Source organism: Strix aluco, chromosome 25 (genome assembly GCF_031877795.1).
Source record: "Strix aluco isolate bStrAlu1 chromosome 25, bStrAlu1.hap1, whole genome shotgun sequence".
Classification (NCBI taxonomy): Eukaryota; Metazoa; Chordata; class Aves; order Strigiformes; family Strigidae; genus Strix; species Strix aluco.
This window is the reverse complement of record NC_133955.1, coordinates 6745935-6762831: the sequence shown is the minus strand read 5'-3', so window position 1 is coordinate 6762831 and position 16897 is coordinate 6745935. Positions and strand designations below refer to the sequence as shown.

Sequence of the window (16897 nt, the reverse complement as noted above, 5' to 3'; positions counted from 1 at the left end):
CCCGGGCCCGGGGGCGGTGGGGCCGGGCCGGTCGGAGCGAGGCCGCGGGGAGGCGGTTTCCGCCCGGACGCTTTTGTACCGCGGGACGGCGCCATGGCGGCTGCCGCGGCCTGAGGGGAGCGCGGCGCCGGCCGGGGCGCGGGCCCGCCATGTTCTCCAGGGCGTTCCGGGTGAGATCCAACACCGCCATCAAGGGGTCCGATCGGTGAGTGCCGGGCCGGGGCTGGGCCGGAGCCCCCCGCCGCGCCGATGCCGCGCTGCGCTGAGGGGAGCGGCTTCATCCCGCCTCCCGCCGCCGGGCCTGTCCCCGCTGCCCGGCGGGCCCCGGGCGCGGCGGTGTCGGCCTGAAATCGCCGCGGTTCGGCGGTCCCGGTGCCGCGCAGGAGGCGGCGAGGGCAGCGGCGGCCTCCCCGGCTGTGCCCCCGCGAGGGGAGACCTCATCGCCCTCTAGAACTCCCTGAAAGGAGGGTGCAGAGAACTGGGGATGAGTCTCTTCAACCAAGTGATGAGTGATAGGGCAAGAGGGAATGGCCTCAAGCTGCGCCAGGGCAGGGTCAGACTGGCTCTTAGGAAGGATTTCTTTGCAGAAGGGGTTGTTGGGCGTTGGAATGGGCTGCCCAGGGCAGGGGGGGAGTCCCCATCCCTGGAGGGGTTGAAGAGTCGGGTTGACCCAGCGCTGAGGGATCTGGTGGAGTTGAGAACGGTCAATGTTAGGCTGATGGTTGGACTGGAGGAGCTTCAAGGTCTTTTCCAACTGAGACGATTCTGTGATTCTGTGAGACACCGGCCAGGGCAGGTGGGGAGCTGCAGCCGCGTCCACCCTGGCGGGGCTGAGCACGGAGCGCGCTTTGCGCTTGAAGGTGCTGCCGTGATTAAACTGGGTTTAAATGAGTTGTTATCTCGAGGCCTAGCTGATCTTGTATATTCTTGTGTAGTGATGCTAGGCTGACTTGCCAATCTTTTAGAGTCACTTGATGTGTCTGTGAGTGACCACACGAACCCACCTCGTGCCGGTCACCGTGTCTCAAACATCCATTAAAACGGGACGGAGAGGGAAATCCAACGGCACCCTGGCTGCTCCGTGCCCGAGCTGCGAGAGGCTGTGGTGACAGGCTGGGCTGAGCTAGTCAGACACTCCCAGATTAGTGCTCAGGAGTAATCAAATCCCAGTGCAAACCAGGGGCAAAGACAGCAACAGGAGCTGTAAGCAGGTGTTTAAGGGAGAAGGTGAGCAGGGCAAACATATTTGGCCTTTTCCCAGTATTCTTTCACCATCCAACTATCTCGTTTGTAAACCCGTACACAAATGCTTCAAATTACCTTCTGTGAAAAAGGGGGAATCATCTCATGAGCAGCCAACAAAATACTAACTACTGATCTAGGAATTATTTTGAGGGATGGCCTAGACAGCTTTGTAACACATTTGTGATTTTGTCATTACAGGAGAAAACTACGAACTGATGTTGCAGCAGCTTTTCCTAACCTTAGTGCTGAACAATTGACTGAGTTTATTCCAAACAAGGAAGAGCTTAATGTCATCAAAATATACTCTCACAAAGGGGAGGCCGTCACTGTTTACATGAATAACAGGAACCCAATACTGTTTGAAATTGAGAAAGCTCTGTATCCAACAGGTATGGGGAATGGGCTAGAATAATCCTCCCTCTTTACTTACTGGGCACCAGCCTTTCCCCAAAAGATTTCCTTGTGTCTCTCTTAAGTGCTTATCCTGTTGCTATAGTGTTGCTACATTTCATAATTTTTAGTGCATTTATTCTACCAACATCTTTGCGAAATCAGTGGCATTTCTGGATTCTCTCTCCAAAAAGGAAATTGAGGTGCCCAGAGGTTGGAAACCAGGGAACGACTCTTTTAAGTCATAGTTTAACATCTTAGCCCCTTTTCTCTCTTTTGTCCACTGCAAGGTATAATTCCAAGAAGCATGATGTCCACTTTGGGGCACCCCTGGAATTAGGCAGTGAATTACTCTGATATTCTATGCTTTTCTTTTTCCTATACCCTTCCCGGTTGGAGCAGCATTTTAGCTCAAGAGTGTCCTTGATTTAAGGAAAATAATGCAAACATTTATCTATGTCCTTTATTATAATTCACATGAGCTTGTATTAACTAGCAGTTTATTTTTCTCCATCACATCTACTAGTTATTGTAGGATTGTTCTGGCTTCAGATTTCTTGATTACCTGAGTAACAGGAGGGTGTTTGGTGGTGGTTAGTATTGTACTGCCTAGTCTTAAAGATGGGAGGAAGCAACAGCTAGAGAAGTTTTTAATGATGCATGATTAAATTTGGTTCTGTTTTGGGACAGTGTACACTCTGTGGGTCTACCCAGATCTTCTTCCTGCTTTTTCAACATGGCCCCCTGTGCTACAGAAACTAGCAGGAGGAGCAGGTAAGAGGACTACAACTTTGTCACATTGCATTGCAAAAAGGAGTTGCCTTCAAGGCTTTTTTGATGTTATCTTTCCCAGTGGCAAAAATCTACCTGAAACAAAAAAGTATGAAGAATAAGTACTCAAAAGTAAATCATGGTGATGTCCTAAAAAAGAAAATAAATTAGCTGTAAAAAAAGTTTGTGAATGAAACAAAGTAGGTTAAGCTGTTTAACTGCAGTAACCTGTTCCACGTGGGAGTCTCAGGTTTGGAAATATCTTCTCAGGGTGATCAGGGTGAATTGGGACACAGAACTGCCTGTGTCATTGGTCTGTCTTTTATAACTTCATTTGAGCAGCTGAGTTCCTTTGCTGCTGCCCCGCTTCCTGTCCGTTCAGAGGTGAAGCAGCTTATCCTATGGATAAGAAGTGAGTTTATATTGGAACCTACAGTTGTAATCACTGTCAAGTAAATTGTGGATTGTGCAGGTGAGGTTGGATTTGCATTCCTGGATTACTAGCTCTACCACCTAATTATGGATCAAGACTAACAAGTAAGGAGGCTATTTTCTGGAACCTGCTTTGGATGCAGTTCAGGCTCACGAGAATCAGGTCTTTCTTTATAAACATTAAATTGCTGAACTGCTCAACCAGAAAAAGATTAAATTGCAGCCACTGCAGCCTTAGTCTGTAAATGGAAGTGAACGTGTAGAAAGAGATGTCTTTTTTCCATTACACAGTACCTAAAGTAGAACTCGAGTCCCTCTGTTTACTTTGTTTGCTTTTGGGGAAATAAAGTGCTTGAATGTGTAGCTGTGATAAACATCTGAGCAGGCCTTGCTGCTGACTTGTGACCTAGTTTCTGGGGAAAAAAAAAAGTGTTACTAATGGGGGAAGGACATTGATGAAAGAGGGCTGCAGGTCATTCATCTCCCATGGCAACCAGGCTACCTCTGGGTAGATCCAAAGATAAGAAGCTGGCTACTGAGACAATGGCCAACAAAGGCAGAGGGAGAGGTAGAGCCACATCTCAGAAAGAAGAGGAAAGGCATGAGACTGTCCAGGGCTGCAGACATGGAGGGAGGGAGGGAGCAGATTCAGGGAGCATTCGGTTACAAAGAGAAGTGAGGTAGTGCTAGTCGTGATATTTCTGTGAATTCAAGTATCTGCTGTCTGCCCTGGTTATTTACATAATACACACACGTTATGTACCTTGTCGGGTTATGGCCTTTATGTGATTTCTGTCTTCAGAGATGTGGAGCCTTTGTTGCAATTGCAGAGTTCATTCTAGATTTGCTGAAAGTTGTTGTGACGGTGAACGGGAGGAAAAATATTGTTGGCTTCTTCAGCATACGCATTAAATCTATGATGCTGAGAAAAAAAGTGAGATGCCTTCAAAACCAAACCGTGGAACACAGGTCAATCCATGAGACTGCAAGCTCTAGAGAGGTATAGCTGCTCTGAGGGAGAACAGATGCTCTTTATGTAATTTGGTGATGATGTGATGCTGTACATCTGTTCTTTACTCACATGCCAGTCTATTCGGCCCAGGTTTGGAAAGCAGGAGGAAGCGCACAACAAGGAGTACTGTTTCTGTCCAGATTAGCAAGGAGATGCTTAAGGCTGCTTCCTCGTGCTGAGGAGAGTTCAGCTGTTGGGTCAGATCTGGAGGATTGGGTCAGCAGTGGCAAATTCTGGGCGATTCTCTCTTCAGGGAGAGAGCTGCTGGGATAACCTGCCCTTGGGACAGGAAGGAGTAAAGGGGCAGTTCCAGAGACATCTCCGTGTTCCTTTCTCTTTCCGTGTCATGAATGAAGAGTGATGCTCTCTAGGCTGGGAGCTTGTTCCTTTCTGTTAAACATAGTGCTCCCTTCGGGCCTGACAGGGCGAGGGGCTGCGTGTGCTTAGCTCTTCTGCGGGTTTTTGGGATGTGCCCAGCACCCTTGTGAATTGGATCCCTCACTCCCCAGGGCGGTAGCGAGCACTGCTGCCTTACTAGGAGAAACAGAGAATCATGTTTTATCTGCCATGTGCTCAGCTATTAACAGACTTGTGTTTTTGCTGAGTAACAGGAGGGATGGGGGTGGAGGAGGTTGTGGCTGAGGCTTTCATTGAGAGATGGATGTGCTTTCTTCTTTTCTTCAGATCTGATGCTGCCAGGAGTTGTAGTGCCATCTTCTGGCTTCCCTCAAGTAGAGCGGGGCATGCTCTGTGCTGTCACCCTCTTGGGAAACAGGTATGGAGGACTCTATTCATATCCTTTCTTAGCTTCATTTCATGTTTAGTTACTGGTTTTTTACAGGAAGACTCTGGGGATTTTGAGGAAATAAAAGCAGAATTGTTCTCGTGCATTTGATGCCCTGTGGACCTAAACAATGGAAAATACAGCAGAAAAAAGATCCACTGAAGTTTCCGGGTTAGGATACGTTTGAGCTCAGGTGGACAGCTTTGCACATCGGTTCTTTTGGACCTGTGGGGGAACAACTGGTAAATTTGTTTTGAAACAGAGTAATTTTTTTTTAACAAAAGATTGTATTCTACACAGTTGTCTTTTATTCTGCGAGGAAATTCAGAGTGAGGGAGCAGTGCTAAAGCTGTTGGATTTTCCCCCACTGCTGTTCTCTTTTGGCAGTGCATATACTTGTACTTTATTAGGGCAAAGAATGTGTCACTGCGCAACCTTCGCTTCAGTAGCACAGCTGCACATATCCTTAGGATTCTTTGGAAGAGTTTACATACTAGAAAGATGAGACAGAACCAGAAAATACCTAGATGCTTTAGAAAAAAAAAAGCAGGTTTAAAGAACAAGGCCGTGGTAAAGGAAATTCAGTATATCACAATGGCACAGTCTGTCTTTGTCCGAGTGGCACTGTGTGTTTGTGCTGCCCTGCTGTAAAACTCCCTCTTTTCCCAGAGCTCCAGTGGCAGTTGCAGTTGCCACTATGTCCACTGCGGAAATGCTGGCTGCTGGAATGAAGGGGAAGGGCTTTGCGGTGTTGCACACTTACACGGATCACCTCTGGTGGGTATATCGCCAGGCAGTTGGTAAAATGCCTGACAAGTCTCACGTGTTTGCTAAAATCAGTATCTGTGGCCCAGTAAGTTTAATCTGTTAGTTCAACATACTGAGTTATTTGAGCATAGTTTAGATATGACCATTATTAAGGTTTCAGCTATATGTTTTTCATGACCACACTTTTCTGACAGAAGCAGGTGTCTGTCCTGACATCTATCCATTATATACATACTGGGAAATAGATATATAAAATTACTCGCTTGATTCAGTTCCTTCAACCTGCCTGTAATTATTATAGAAATGAAGCTAGAACATCCCTGTTATCTGATTTTAGAAAGTCTTGTTCTATCAAAAGTGAACTTTGAATCATTTTTGCTTAAAAACGGTCAGCTGTGCCAGTCTCAACTAAATAAATGAGTGCTCTGCATTTGGATTCAACTATTCTGCTCAATTTTAAGTTAAGATTCATGAGGGGAACATAGAGTTTATGGAAAAAGATGAGTTAAAAATAAATTCTATAGTTTTGAGAATGCGGAAGAAGATCTGTGCGACTGCCAGTGCCTGTTATCAGGGTGACATTTGTTCATTGGTCTGTGGGTTTCAAAGCAGTAAACAGAAAGCTATGTTACGCTTTTTCTTCCTTTTATAGGGAATATGGTGACAAATCTTATCCTCCTACCTTAGCTCCCTTGGTAACAGATCCTGCTGAAAAGGAGAGTGCTGAAGATGAGGAAGAGATGGAGGGGAAAGAGCCTGTCATCAGCTTCTCCACTGACCCGCTGCAGCACGTGGATGTTGGTGATTTGAGCCTGAAGGAGCGAGACAGTTGTGCAATGCTGACAGGGAAGGAGGATCCCAATGAGAGCAGAGCAGCAGAAACAGCTGAAGGTGCCGACACAGAGGTTCAGCAGGAAGCTGAAGACAGCAGGACTCCACAAGGTATTTTTGCATCCCAGCGAACCAAACCGTGCCGCTTCGGTTTGCCGAAGCCCGTACCCACGACCCAGAGCACTGTGCATTCCAGACAGCTCCCTGTGAGAACGGGATAGACACAGTTCTCTGTGGTCTGAAAGACACACTACTCACTGCTTACCTGTCCTTTTTCTCCCCTGCAGAGCAAATGGATGCATTATTTAATCAGTGCTTTTTTCATGCCTTAAAATGCAAAGTAAAGAAGTCTGATCTCCCTCTGCTCACCAGCACATTTCTGCGCAGCCATATGTTCTCATGCTGGTATGTGGTAAGAAGATTGTCTTTGGATTTGCGTGCTGGGGCTGGGTTTTTGTCTTTAAAACTGTGGAGACTGAGTGTGATATTTAGGATGAAGTTTTTGACTCAAAAGCAAAATCCAGTCCTTACCTAAGGTGATCTAAGATTATGCTTACTTCTTACATCAGAGACTTTGATGTAAGGATTGTCCAGACCAGGATGTGCACTTGGTAGCTAACTTGAGTTGGCTGACATTTGTTTCAAGATTGATTAGTCACTTAAGTGGCTGTTTGTCTACCCACAGAACGTCAGCACTAACTTCACTCATCGTGTTCTATTTATTAGCTTGTTTGAAGTAATTCTTTCTCTGTGTGATTTGTATTTCCGCTGTTAAGAAACTTCTAGCATAAGTAGCAAGATTTAAGAAGAAATGAAGGGTGACTTATAACTAAAGAACTTTTAAAAAATCCATTTATAGCCCTGCTGGACAACAACTGGACATAAAGAAATCAAGCTATAAGAAGGTGAGGTTTTTATGTTGTTTTTTTGCATTAATTTAAATAAAAAACAGAGAGAAAAAGTTTGAAGTCAAAATTGTTCAAGTGTTTGTAAAACAAATAGACAACAAAAAAAGCCTAGAAGCTGTTCTTAAAAGCCAAGTTCTTTTTCTCAACTCTGCTCCTGCGGGATCCAAGGAGAAAAGTAATTGTCCTGAAAGCTTGAGCACTGATCTGCTTTGAACGCAGCTAATGCTGTCTGCCACTGCGTACTGCGATAGCTCTTAAAGGGTTCTGATCTTGTTGGACAGTGCAGTTACTTGCAAGAAGAGGCCATTCCTTTTCTAAAGCTGTTAACGAACAAAAATGAAGAGAAAGGAGACAATGTTGTCCCTGTTGTGTAGGTGACAAGCAAAGACAAAGTGCTTTGCCAAAGGTCCCACGGTAGTCCGTGTGAGGCGTACTGTGATTTGGCTAAGAATGTCACAGAGCACACAGATTACAGACCTACAGTTGCTTTTACTCTCTTCTAGAGCCAGAGGTACTCACTGCTCCTTAGCAATTGCTGTGTTTAGAGAAGCAGAGGTGTGGGGTGTGGGTTGTTTATTTTTTTAAAAGAAGTTTTTCTGACTTAGCAAGTAACTTTAGGGCAGCCAGAAACACATGAACAGGAAATTAAAATGCTTGACTCCACGTTTCTCATTATTGCTTCCTTCAGTTCTCTAAATTCCTGCAATGTATGCAGCAGCAGAAGATCTTACAAGTGAAGGAGCTGAACAAAGGTGTGGAGAGCATCGTGGAAGTGGACTGGAAACATCCAGAGTACGTAGAATATTGTAGTCTTTAAAAGAGTTGGTAGTCTCTGAAAGAAGGCAGCAGAATCTGCTACTTCCAAACTCTTATTACCTATCCTCTGCTTGAATTCCTGTTCTGAATAGCTGTAGCAGCCCCCATTTCCTAATCTTAATATGCTATGGAGGCCTTTTATACCCTGCTTCTGTACAACATTGCTTGTGTTTCCTGCTCCTGTAAAGTTCTTCCAGGTAAACTATATTCTTCCTTCTTTACTCATTAGCACTGAGCATGCTTAAAGTTGAATGACAGTGTCATGATTTCCCTCTTTCCTTTCTTGTTAGTTGTGCATTCATCCATAGAACTTAAGATGGAAGAGGACTGTTAAATGATCTGGAAGTTCATAAGGCTCTCTATCCTTGTAGTGGGTGTACAAATTTTCCAGAGAAACAGCTTTGAAAATGCTAAGGAGGATTCAATTCATTGCAATTTGTTGCAGTGTTACAAAGACAAACTTCTGGCTTCCAGTTTGGATGCTAATAAAAGAGTTACAGTATCGAGCCTGCTAGCAGTCACTAAAAAGCACATTCCTCTGACAGCGTCTTGACAGTTTGTGTGAGTTTCTTTGTCATTGTTGAGGGAAGGGAGGCAAGAAGGTTTGAAACCCATCAGGCAGTTTTCCATCTGTGTAACAAGGACTATAACGGTGGGACTGGTTTCTGCCCTTCCAGTTTAAGCAGGTCTCCCCCTCCCCGTTCCACCCGTGTGCTGGGACAACTCATCGCTGAGCTTTGAAGTGATCTTACCTGTCTAAACAGTAACTCCAGTAAAAAGATGACACTGCTGCTGAATAAATCCTCATGAAACTACAGTCTCAGGATGTCATGTAGGATCAAATCAAGCACTTTGCGAAATCAGAAGCCAAAGTTACCATCTAAAAAAATTTTTTTAAAAATTGCTGTGTTTCCCATTACACATATTGATCTGCACAAATACTCTTACCCTTTCAGTTACTTATTACCCAGTTCCTCTATCGGTGTTTCTTTTACCTTTCTAAGGATTAGTAGTTACCTCACATCAAGAACATCCTACTTGTCCCTTCTGCATATTGGCACGTTAGCTCACTCTTGGAATTTCCCAGTGGGCCTGAGGCTTCCTGTTATATCACATCTCCTTGGCAACTAATGGAGTGGAGAACGTTTCTGTAGCTATAAGCATATCTTCTCTTCTGCATTTGGAAGGAAGCAGAATTACTTTGACTTTTTGCATTAACTTTTCTCTCATTAAACTTGACCTTATTAGGAGGCAGGCATCCTCAAACCCAGTTGGTCAGTTCTCTTAGGGGCAAGCATAGACCCTGCAGCTCTGGTCAGTGAAGTGGGACTCCAGCTCCTGCACTGATACGGTTCTTACCCCTCTCTTCCAGAACTGTCTTTTATCAGTGACCACTAAAGAATCATTTCAGCTTTTAAATGTCTGTACATTTGTGGAGAGTGCAGTTGGGGTTTTTTTAAATTCTAGCAATTCTGTGGGATGGGGTTGCATCCTTTGAATTATGGCAGTTGCCTCTAATTACAAGAGTCACATATGCTTAGAATAGATGGAGAGATTTACTTTTTCCCCAACATACAGGGCTTTACTCAGAGTGAAAAGTGTTTAATATCACCTGAGTTAAGGTGCTTATTTATGCGTGTCTTTGAAATGTGTACAAGGACAAATTAGTAATTGCAGCTAATGCTTCAAATTCTTTCATCATGTCCTTTAATCCACAGACACAGCCCCCACTGCAGTGGAAGGCATTTGGAGGAACTGACATACTGTACAGCAGACCAGAAAGCTTTTTGTGTGACTCTGCTAGGTTTTAGTCTCTCAGTGAAATGGAAGTGATTACTTTCAATCTCTTTCACCAAATAATTCTCATTTCAGCATTAAAGCATTTGCAGTACCTGAAGGGTTTTCTTCAGCCTCTGCTGCCCAAGACAGCAAGAGTGAAGAGAGAGAACAAGCGTACCATGCTCCTGAAATCATTCCGCTTTATGGGGTCTCGACAAAAATGATCCCACTCTTTCAGGAATCTGGACACAGGTAAGCACTAGAAAAGTACAACAAAACCATCGTTACATGAAGAGAGAGACTGACAAAACTATGCTGTTACCATTTTGCTAGCCCTCACGGGGAGGGCCCTGCAATGCCGCAGGAAAGGTGATGGGAATCAAGAATATATTCATTGCTTCACAAAGGGAAGAAGGATAGGAGGCTGTGACAACTATGTTCAGCAAGTACTCACATCACTTCTCCCACAGCTAAGGAGGTGATAGCTCAAGTGTCAAAATTGATACGTTTTACTTGGATTGTCTTAATTTGCCATTGGATAAGGCATATTCTGCCCACCCACAGTATGGTTTACTTAAAAGAGGATGCCCAGATAATTTAAAGAACTCACTTGCCTCCTTGTGCACTAATCTTGTCTGTTTTGGTGTAGTTTAGGTAGCACTCAGCAGCAGCCTTTCTTCAGCTGAGCACTTTTGTACGAGTTATCCACAGTCCCCTGAAGTTAGGGGTGCCCTTCGGGTCATCCCCCCAGGCCAGGTGCCCAGAACCAAGAGCTTTAGAGTCTCTGTAATCACCCCCATGAGCCTTTTATCTGGTGTACAGCAGCTGAGGTGTAACAAGAAATCACTCCCACGCACAGATGTATTTCAGTGTTGAGCTGCTGCTACCCAACATAGTCAAGAGTAGTTGCTGTCTTAGTGACAGAACCCAACACCTAACTACTTAAATAAGTTAAAAAGTTTTCTTTCTCTTTAGAAAAGGCAGCATCCTCTCAAGCAGTGAGGTGAGAAACATCATCATTAACTATGTGAAGACTAACGAGTTGGTTGATGAAACAAACAAAAAGTAAGTAGACGTGGAAGTTGTCCGACCCTTCTTCCAACAGGAGATGCACAAGTTAGAGGGGGAAAAAAGTGAACTTGTTTGCTTCTAACGTGTGTTTTTGTTTTGTAGCTTTGTAAAGGTGAATGCCATTCTGTGCGACTGCCTGTTAGATAAATCAGAACAAGATGAAATCTCCAACCTTAAATGGGATGACCTCTTGAGCAGGTGACTCTTTTCCCAATGTAGTGTTTTAGTATGACACAGATTTATTGCACGCAACTCAGAACCACAGCTACCTAAGTTGTGACTTCCTACCAGTAATACAACAAAAAAATACCCAAAGACCTTCCCTTGAAGGATCTCTCATTCTTCACCATTTAATAAGCATCTAGCATTAATTGTTGTTAGGGTCTTTTGTTTACTTGCTAACCACTTATCAGGGGAAGATTCCTAAACAAACAGAGCCTGGTTCTGTGTATAATTTGTACATGTTTAAAAAAGATAGATGGACGTGCCCTTTTTTAGTCATCCAGCTCTTTATGTGCTGCGCAGCTTCTGCATTTATAACCTAAACCCACCTTTTAGATCCCAGCGGCCTGAGTATCTACACAAGACCATTGTTTCCATATACTGAAAAACTTTGCCTAAATACCCGCAATGTCTTGCCTTGAGCTTCCTCATCACACAGTGCGTCTGAGGCGCCTCCAGCAGCTTCCGTTGTTTCTGTAGCCAGGTTTGCTCATGGGACAGTAACACAGTTTATGCTGAATTTTAAACTGAAATTGCTTCAGCGATCTGTAAACAATACAACTGAGCTTAAAGACAAAATTAAAGAAGGTTTTCCTCTACAAGAACCAATTTATAAAATTTTACCAGTAACAATCTAAGCTATGATTTTTGCAAGTCAGTGGACGAGCTTTCTTTTTAGTCAGTCCCTTTAAATAACAGCTAGGGTGCAGATCTTTGCCTGAGATCATCATGTATTATCCTCTTAAGATACAAGTTCTTCTCACATGTACTATCTTGGCTTTCATGTAATCTCAAAAACCTGTGAGAGGCTGCAGTGGAAAAACACAATTCACATCAGCCTTGCTGTACTCTACAGACTAATCAGATGTATGAACTTTGTTCAGGTGCCTTGAACGACTGCAGCCCTTACACCAGGTGACGTTTTTTGGACAAGAACCTATTGTGAGGAAAGGAAACATTGAGCCCATCAACATAACCATAGCACAGAGATCATCAAATAAGAAGGTAAAAGGAGAACTAATAGTAGGGGTTTTGAGCAGAAGCCCAGATTCTGAGAGCAGCTCTGGCAGCTCGTTTTTCTGGGATGAATGAGACCTGTAGCTAATAGCTACAGCAGTGATGTTTGCAATAATTATTAAAACCTGTAGGTGACAATTATCAAGAACCTTGAGCTGTATGGTCTAGACCCACAGTGTGTGGCCAACGTTCTGCAACAAAAAGTACAAGCCAGTGCCACCATCACCCCAGTACCAGGAACAAAAGACAGAGTTCAGGTCCAGATCCAAGGCAACCAAATCCATCATCTGGCCAAGATGCTGCTAGGTAAGTCGAGTCTGGAACTGGGCTGGGACTGGTTACAGCAAGATACAGATTTTCATTCTTGAGCTCTGAATATTTGCCTGAAGTTAACTCTTGGTTATGTTGCAGAAGAATACCAGCTACCTCGGAAATATATTCAAGGCCTTGAGAAGGCTCCAAAACTTGGCCGGAAGAAGTAAGAGAAAAATCTACTGTAAGAATTCCTCAAATCTCATTATTTATAGAAGTGTTTTGCCAACAAATCAAGAATAATGTATAGGCCCTATTCATTCAAAAATGAGCCCTGGATGTTTACAAGGTCTAGGATTCACCCAAATAATATTGCTCCAGCTGTTCATTTTTTCATAAAAATAAAAAGTGGAATAAAACCCCTAGCATTACCCTTTTCCATGTATTTTCTAGAAGTTCCTAATGGTGCACTGGTTTTCTGTCTACGGTGGCTTTTGGCTAGTTCAACATTCTTGCTTTGCCTCTCTTAGCAAAGGCATGGTAATAGAACCTCCACTGGAGCGTAAGCAGAGTTCTGGAACAGTCCAGTGTGTTCTGCCATAGATTGTGTACATCAGAAGTAAAACCCATTTTCTTCTAGGTTTTATCCTTTTAAACATTTCCAGGTATTAATATCAGACATTTCAGCACTGAGAATGAACTCTATTAGCTGGATTTTTATGGTTTATATTAATTTGATATATAAATACATTTTAACATGACGTTAACTGTAATTTATCACAGGTAGAAATGGGTCGCAGTTCTGTCAAATCAGCTGAAATATTAAGAGAAGATTAATGGAACACTTTGGTCAGGTTTCACAGGGATAGATGTTCTGTACCTCTTTAGCTGAATCTTAAAACACTTTACAGTAGGGTTAAGAAATTTAAATTCACTTCTAGAAAGAATTCCTGTATTTTCCCCTTTACACTTAATACATGAAAGTTCCATAGGAGGGCGCCAGAAAAAGAAGCTAAAGAGGTTTGTTTAATTACTGACAGTTTTATTATCGTTGTCTTTTACACTGTCTGCATATGAACAAGTAGTTCCAGAACCTTCGAAAAAGCTGAAAGTGAGACATTTTTTAAAAATGCCATGGAATTACTAGGGAGTAGTAAAAATAAATTACAGCATTGCAAAAATGCATTTCACTTTGCCATAGAAGCTTTACTATTCCATTCTATACACATTATTTTACATGTTTTACAACAGACAGAAAAATAAATTCACACGAACTAGGCAAGACACTATACTAACCAAAGGCACTGCCAACAGTATTCTGCGCTTAAGGAAGGGGCCAACGCTTCTGACCTAAACACAGCTCAACTGACCGTTGAGAATTTGAGTTTCAAGATCTACCTGTTCTTCAAATGCCCCATATCTTGAAAAAAATGAAAGAAACAGCCCTCCTCTTTGCAGGAGGTTTTCAGCAGCATTCACGGTAATTGCATAAGAAGCCATGCCTTCTACAAAATGTCAAAGACATGCTGGGTTCCGGGAGGGAGGGGGAGACAGTCACCAAAACTCTAGTAGAAAACAACAACAACAAAAAAGAAATCTTTACAACTTTTAGCCAGAACGAGAAGGGATTTAAAAACAAGCATCTGGATCTTACTTCTCAGAACCAATGGCAGTTTTTACAGTGTTCTTCCTCTTGACCGAACAGAAGTATTTATACAGTGCTTCCAAGACTCGCAGCACTAGATAAATGTTATTTCAATTACTTCACAAGTGCATAGTGAAGTAATAAGTATTCTTGTAAATGGACAAACAGCCCCAAAGCATGAAGATTGCTGCTCTTTGGGCTGCCGCCACGCTGTTAAAGGTCATCTGGGTGTAGAGTACAGTACAGCTGGGAGGCCCGTCCAGCGCCGCGGGCCAGAGCCCTGTTAGCAAACCCTGTTACGCTGCTGACTAAACCATGAGCTGGCACTAAGCTTGCAGAAAGTGGCATTTATACAAACCGAGGGGCTCTAAGTGATGCAGTTACTCTCTTAGGGTTTATAAACAAATATACTCAAGTAGAAATCTGGGGGGGGGGGGGGGAAATAAATCATTCCCAAGCAGTCACCTGCAAGAAAGAAACAAACCAGTTCCTCTACAAAAAATTCCTCTACAAAAGCAGCCTCATCTCAACAGTCCTTCAGGTAACTGGGGGGACAGGAGGGACAAGGCCTCTGGACAAAAGCCCCTTCCAACTTCCTCCTTAGCCCAAATGCAGAGTTTTTACACTTAAGGAAAAAAAAAAGGCACTGAGGTAAATTTTAGACTCCTCCACATTGTCTCTGTGGTAACTGTTACCCAATAACCTGCTGCCTCCCTTCCCACTTGAGGCAGGTGGCATCACAGCAGCCTACAGCGAGCTCAGAGGGACACTTGTTCATCCATACGAAACCCGCTCGCTCCGCCTGAACCCGGCCAGTATTAACGGTCCTTTTTCTCCTTACGCTTTGCTGCGGTGTCCTGTGTAAACAGAGGGAAGACTGAACCTGGCTGCGCACGGCGTGCTGGGCACAGAGCACGGAGAGTAAACGTGGGGCCCATCCTGTCTCAGGGTGGCATCCCCGGAGCCTTCCTCGCCCTGCGGCCCCCGCTGCGTGGCGTCAGCAAGGTCAAGGTCTCTGGTCAGAGTTACAGCAGCGACTGACGCTCCAGCTGAAGGATTTTTATGAAGGATGCGCAGTGCGCGCATCGGAGACGGGGGGAGCCCTGAGAGAGGGGGGGAGAGACTTGCTGTCCTCTCCTAGCTCCACGTAGAGAGCAAACCCTGGTAAGCTTCCTGGACGGGCAGGCAGAGCACCGATGGCGAGTGGGGAGGGGGAAAGGAGAACACGACACGGAGAGAGCGGCACAGGGAAGGAGAGGATGGTGTGTCACAGGCAGGAGTGGTGGGAAAGCAATGCAAGGAGGATCAGCAGGAGGAAGCACAGCATGAGAGTGGTGGGTGGACAGCATCTGAGGTTCATGGTTCCCTCACTCTTCCGGGCGCTAAGGCTTCCCCACACAGGCTCTTGGTGCCACCCCCACACCCTGGCCCTGGTTGGAGCTCTTCTCCCTCGGTACCAGACCCGTTCAGAGCTCAAAATCAGTTTGATTTGTGAAGGGTTTTGAGTTTTCCCGGGTTGGTCTGTTGGATATGTATTGCTAAATGTTCAATATCAAACCATTGGCCTATGCCCTATCATCTTTACACTTTTCAAATAGAATTTCTTAAAACACAGGTCCTGATTCCTACAGAGTACTGGTAAAACACTGGTGAACTTAGCAAGCATCAGGGGTATTTGCTTTACTTCACATCTGTTTTCAAAACTGGAAGTTAAATAGAAGCAAAATGGATGACTTTTCTAGAAATTAACATTACCAAGTTTCAATAATACTTACTAACAGACTGTTTGGGTGTTGCAGCTGCCTTGGTGTCATAACTTTACATCTCCCTGGCTATCTTAGCCCTGAACAAGTCCGTCCAGCACTGGTTACAGCTGCAATACCCACGTGGTTTGGTGCAACAACCTCCTCTGCTTTATCTGAAGCTTCCTGTGCTCTACTTAAGAAATGAGAACTCGGCCACGTGGGCACACGCAACGAGCCGCGGCACCGCCGAACCAGAACGAGCGGGTTGCTGGGAGGAGTGTGAACGGCAAGCGTGGCCCCGCTCAAAACATCAGCCATAGATGTTCCCGCTGGGTTTAACACTGAGCATTTTCCACGGAGCTTCTCCATCTGATGGTACAGCTGAAAAGCGAACCAGCAGCTGTGTTTGGTTTGTTGACGGGCAGTTTTAAAACAGCTTCTCGTTCTTTGACTGGCTCTCGTCCTGGGATAAGAGGTTTCAGAAGAAGAAAATGCAATAGGTTCGTTTTATGGGTGCTGTGAGCCAGTCCTTAATGGAAGGATGAAGAGGGAGACTGACTACTATAAGGTGTCCTGAGAAGTGTCTTTTCATTTTAAAAATAGTATCTAGCTTAGTCTGATGCCCAGTGCCTCCTGAAGGGTTATCCAGGCTTGCCTCTCGCTTCTTTCAAGGTCTGTTGCAGTCTCTGTTTAAACTTCTCGTACTTCCTTTGCACTTGCTGGATTTTGTCCTTTTCTTCCTTGTCCAGTATCATCAAGAAGTTCTGTAGCTCTGGGATGGAGAATGCGTCCCACTGCAAAACCAGCAGAAACAGAGGGAAAGTAAGCACACGCCATTCACCATACTGCATTTGTGGGGTTTTTTTTCCCCTGAATCTGCAAAGAGGAACAATAAAAAACATTTAAACTCGTATCTGATTTCCAGGTAGCTTAATCTCGCAGCGTCACCTGAGAGAGAAAGATGGGATAACGGGCTGCAGCGTAAAGGACCATCCCAGTCCTGAGCCCCCGAGACTAGATTTAATAGAAATCATCTTTACTCAGGTGAATTAAAGCTCCCACTGCAAGAGATGACACAGCTCCCTCAGGAACTGAAAAATATATGGGAGTAATTGATGCAGCATTCACCCATGCTTCTTGTTAGGCAGCGGGAGCGAGGTCCCGGCAGGCAACGCTACCCAGCCAGAGCCAGTTCTCTTTATTTTACTG

General features: G+C 44.5%; 2 protein-coding genes across 6 annotated transcripts in view; one reads left to right on the top strand and one right to left on the bottom strand.

Annotated features, from left to right (window-relative positions):
• The first annotated feature begins 59 nt into the window (after positions 1–59).
• EIF2D (eukaryotic translation initiation factor 2D) lies at positions 60–12723 on the top strand. 3 transcript variants are annotated; one of them, XM_074849953.1, is made up of 15 exons: positions 60–205; positions 1444–1634; positions 2326–2409; positions 4535–4625; positions 5304–5411; positions 6055–6344; positions 6521–6638; positions 7093–7138; positions 7830–7933; positions 9830–9988; positions 10712–10801; positions 10910–11005; positions 11914–12034; positions 12178–12352; positions 12458–12723. In XM_074849953.1, exons 1-15 carry the CDS (start codon positions 150–152, stop codon positions 12526–12528), a joined length of 1800 nt encoding a protein of 599 aa, XP_074706054.1. In that variant the 5' UTR covers positions 60–149; the 3' UTR covers positions 12529–12723. The 3 variants fall into 3 exon arrangements, with proteins under 3 accessions (XP_074706054.1, XP_074706055.1, XP_074706056.1); XM_074849954.1 differs by having other exon boundaries at positions 12436–12723; XM_074849955.1 differs by lacking the exons at positions 60–205; positions 1444–1634; positions 2326–2409 and adding an exon at positions 2708–3807.
• A 596-nt stretch (positions 12724–13319) lies between these two features.
• Positions 13320–16897, bottom strand: part of RASSF5 (Ras association domain family member 5) — a 32510-nt gene continuing 28932 nt past the window's right edge. For all 3 annotated transcript variants that reach the window (XM_074849956.1, XM_074849957.1, XM_074849958.1), the window contains one exon: positions 13320–16482. In XM_074849956.1, the coding sequence (XP_074706057.1) occupies positions 16330–16482 (153 nt within the window). In that variant the 3' untranslated portion in view covers positions 13320–16329. The remainder of the gene's footprint in view (positions 16483–16897) is intronic.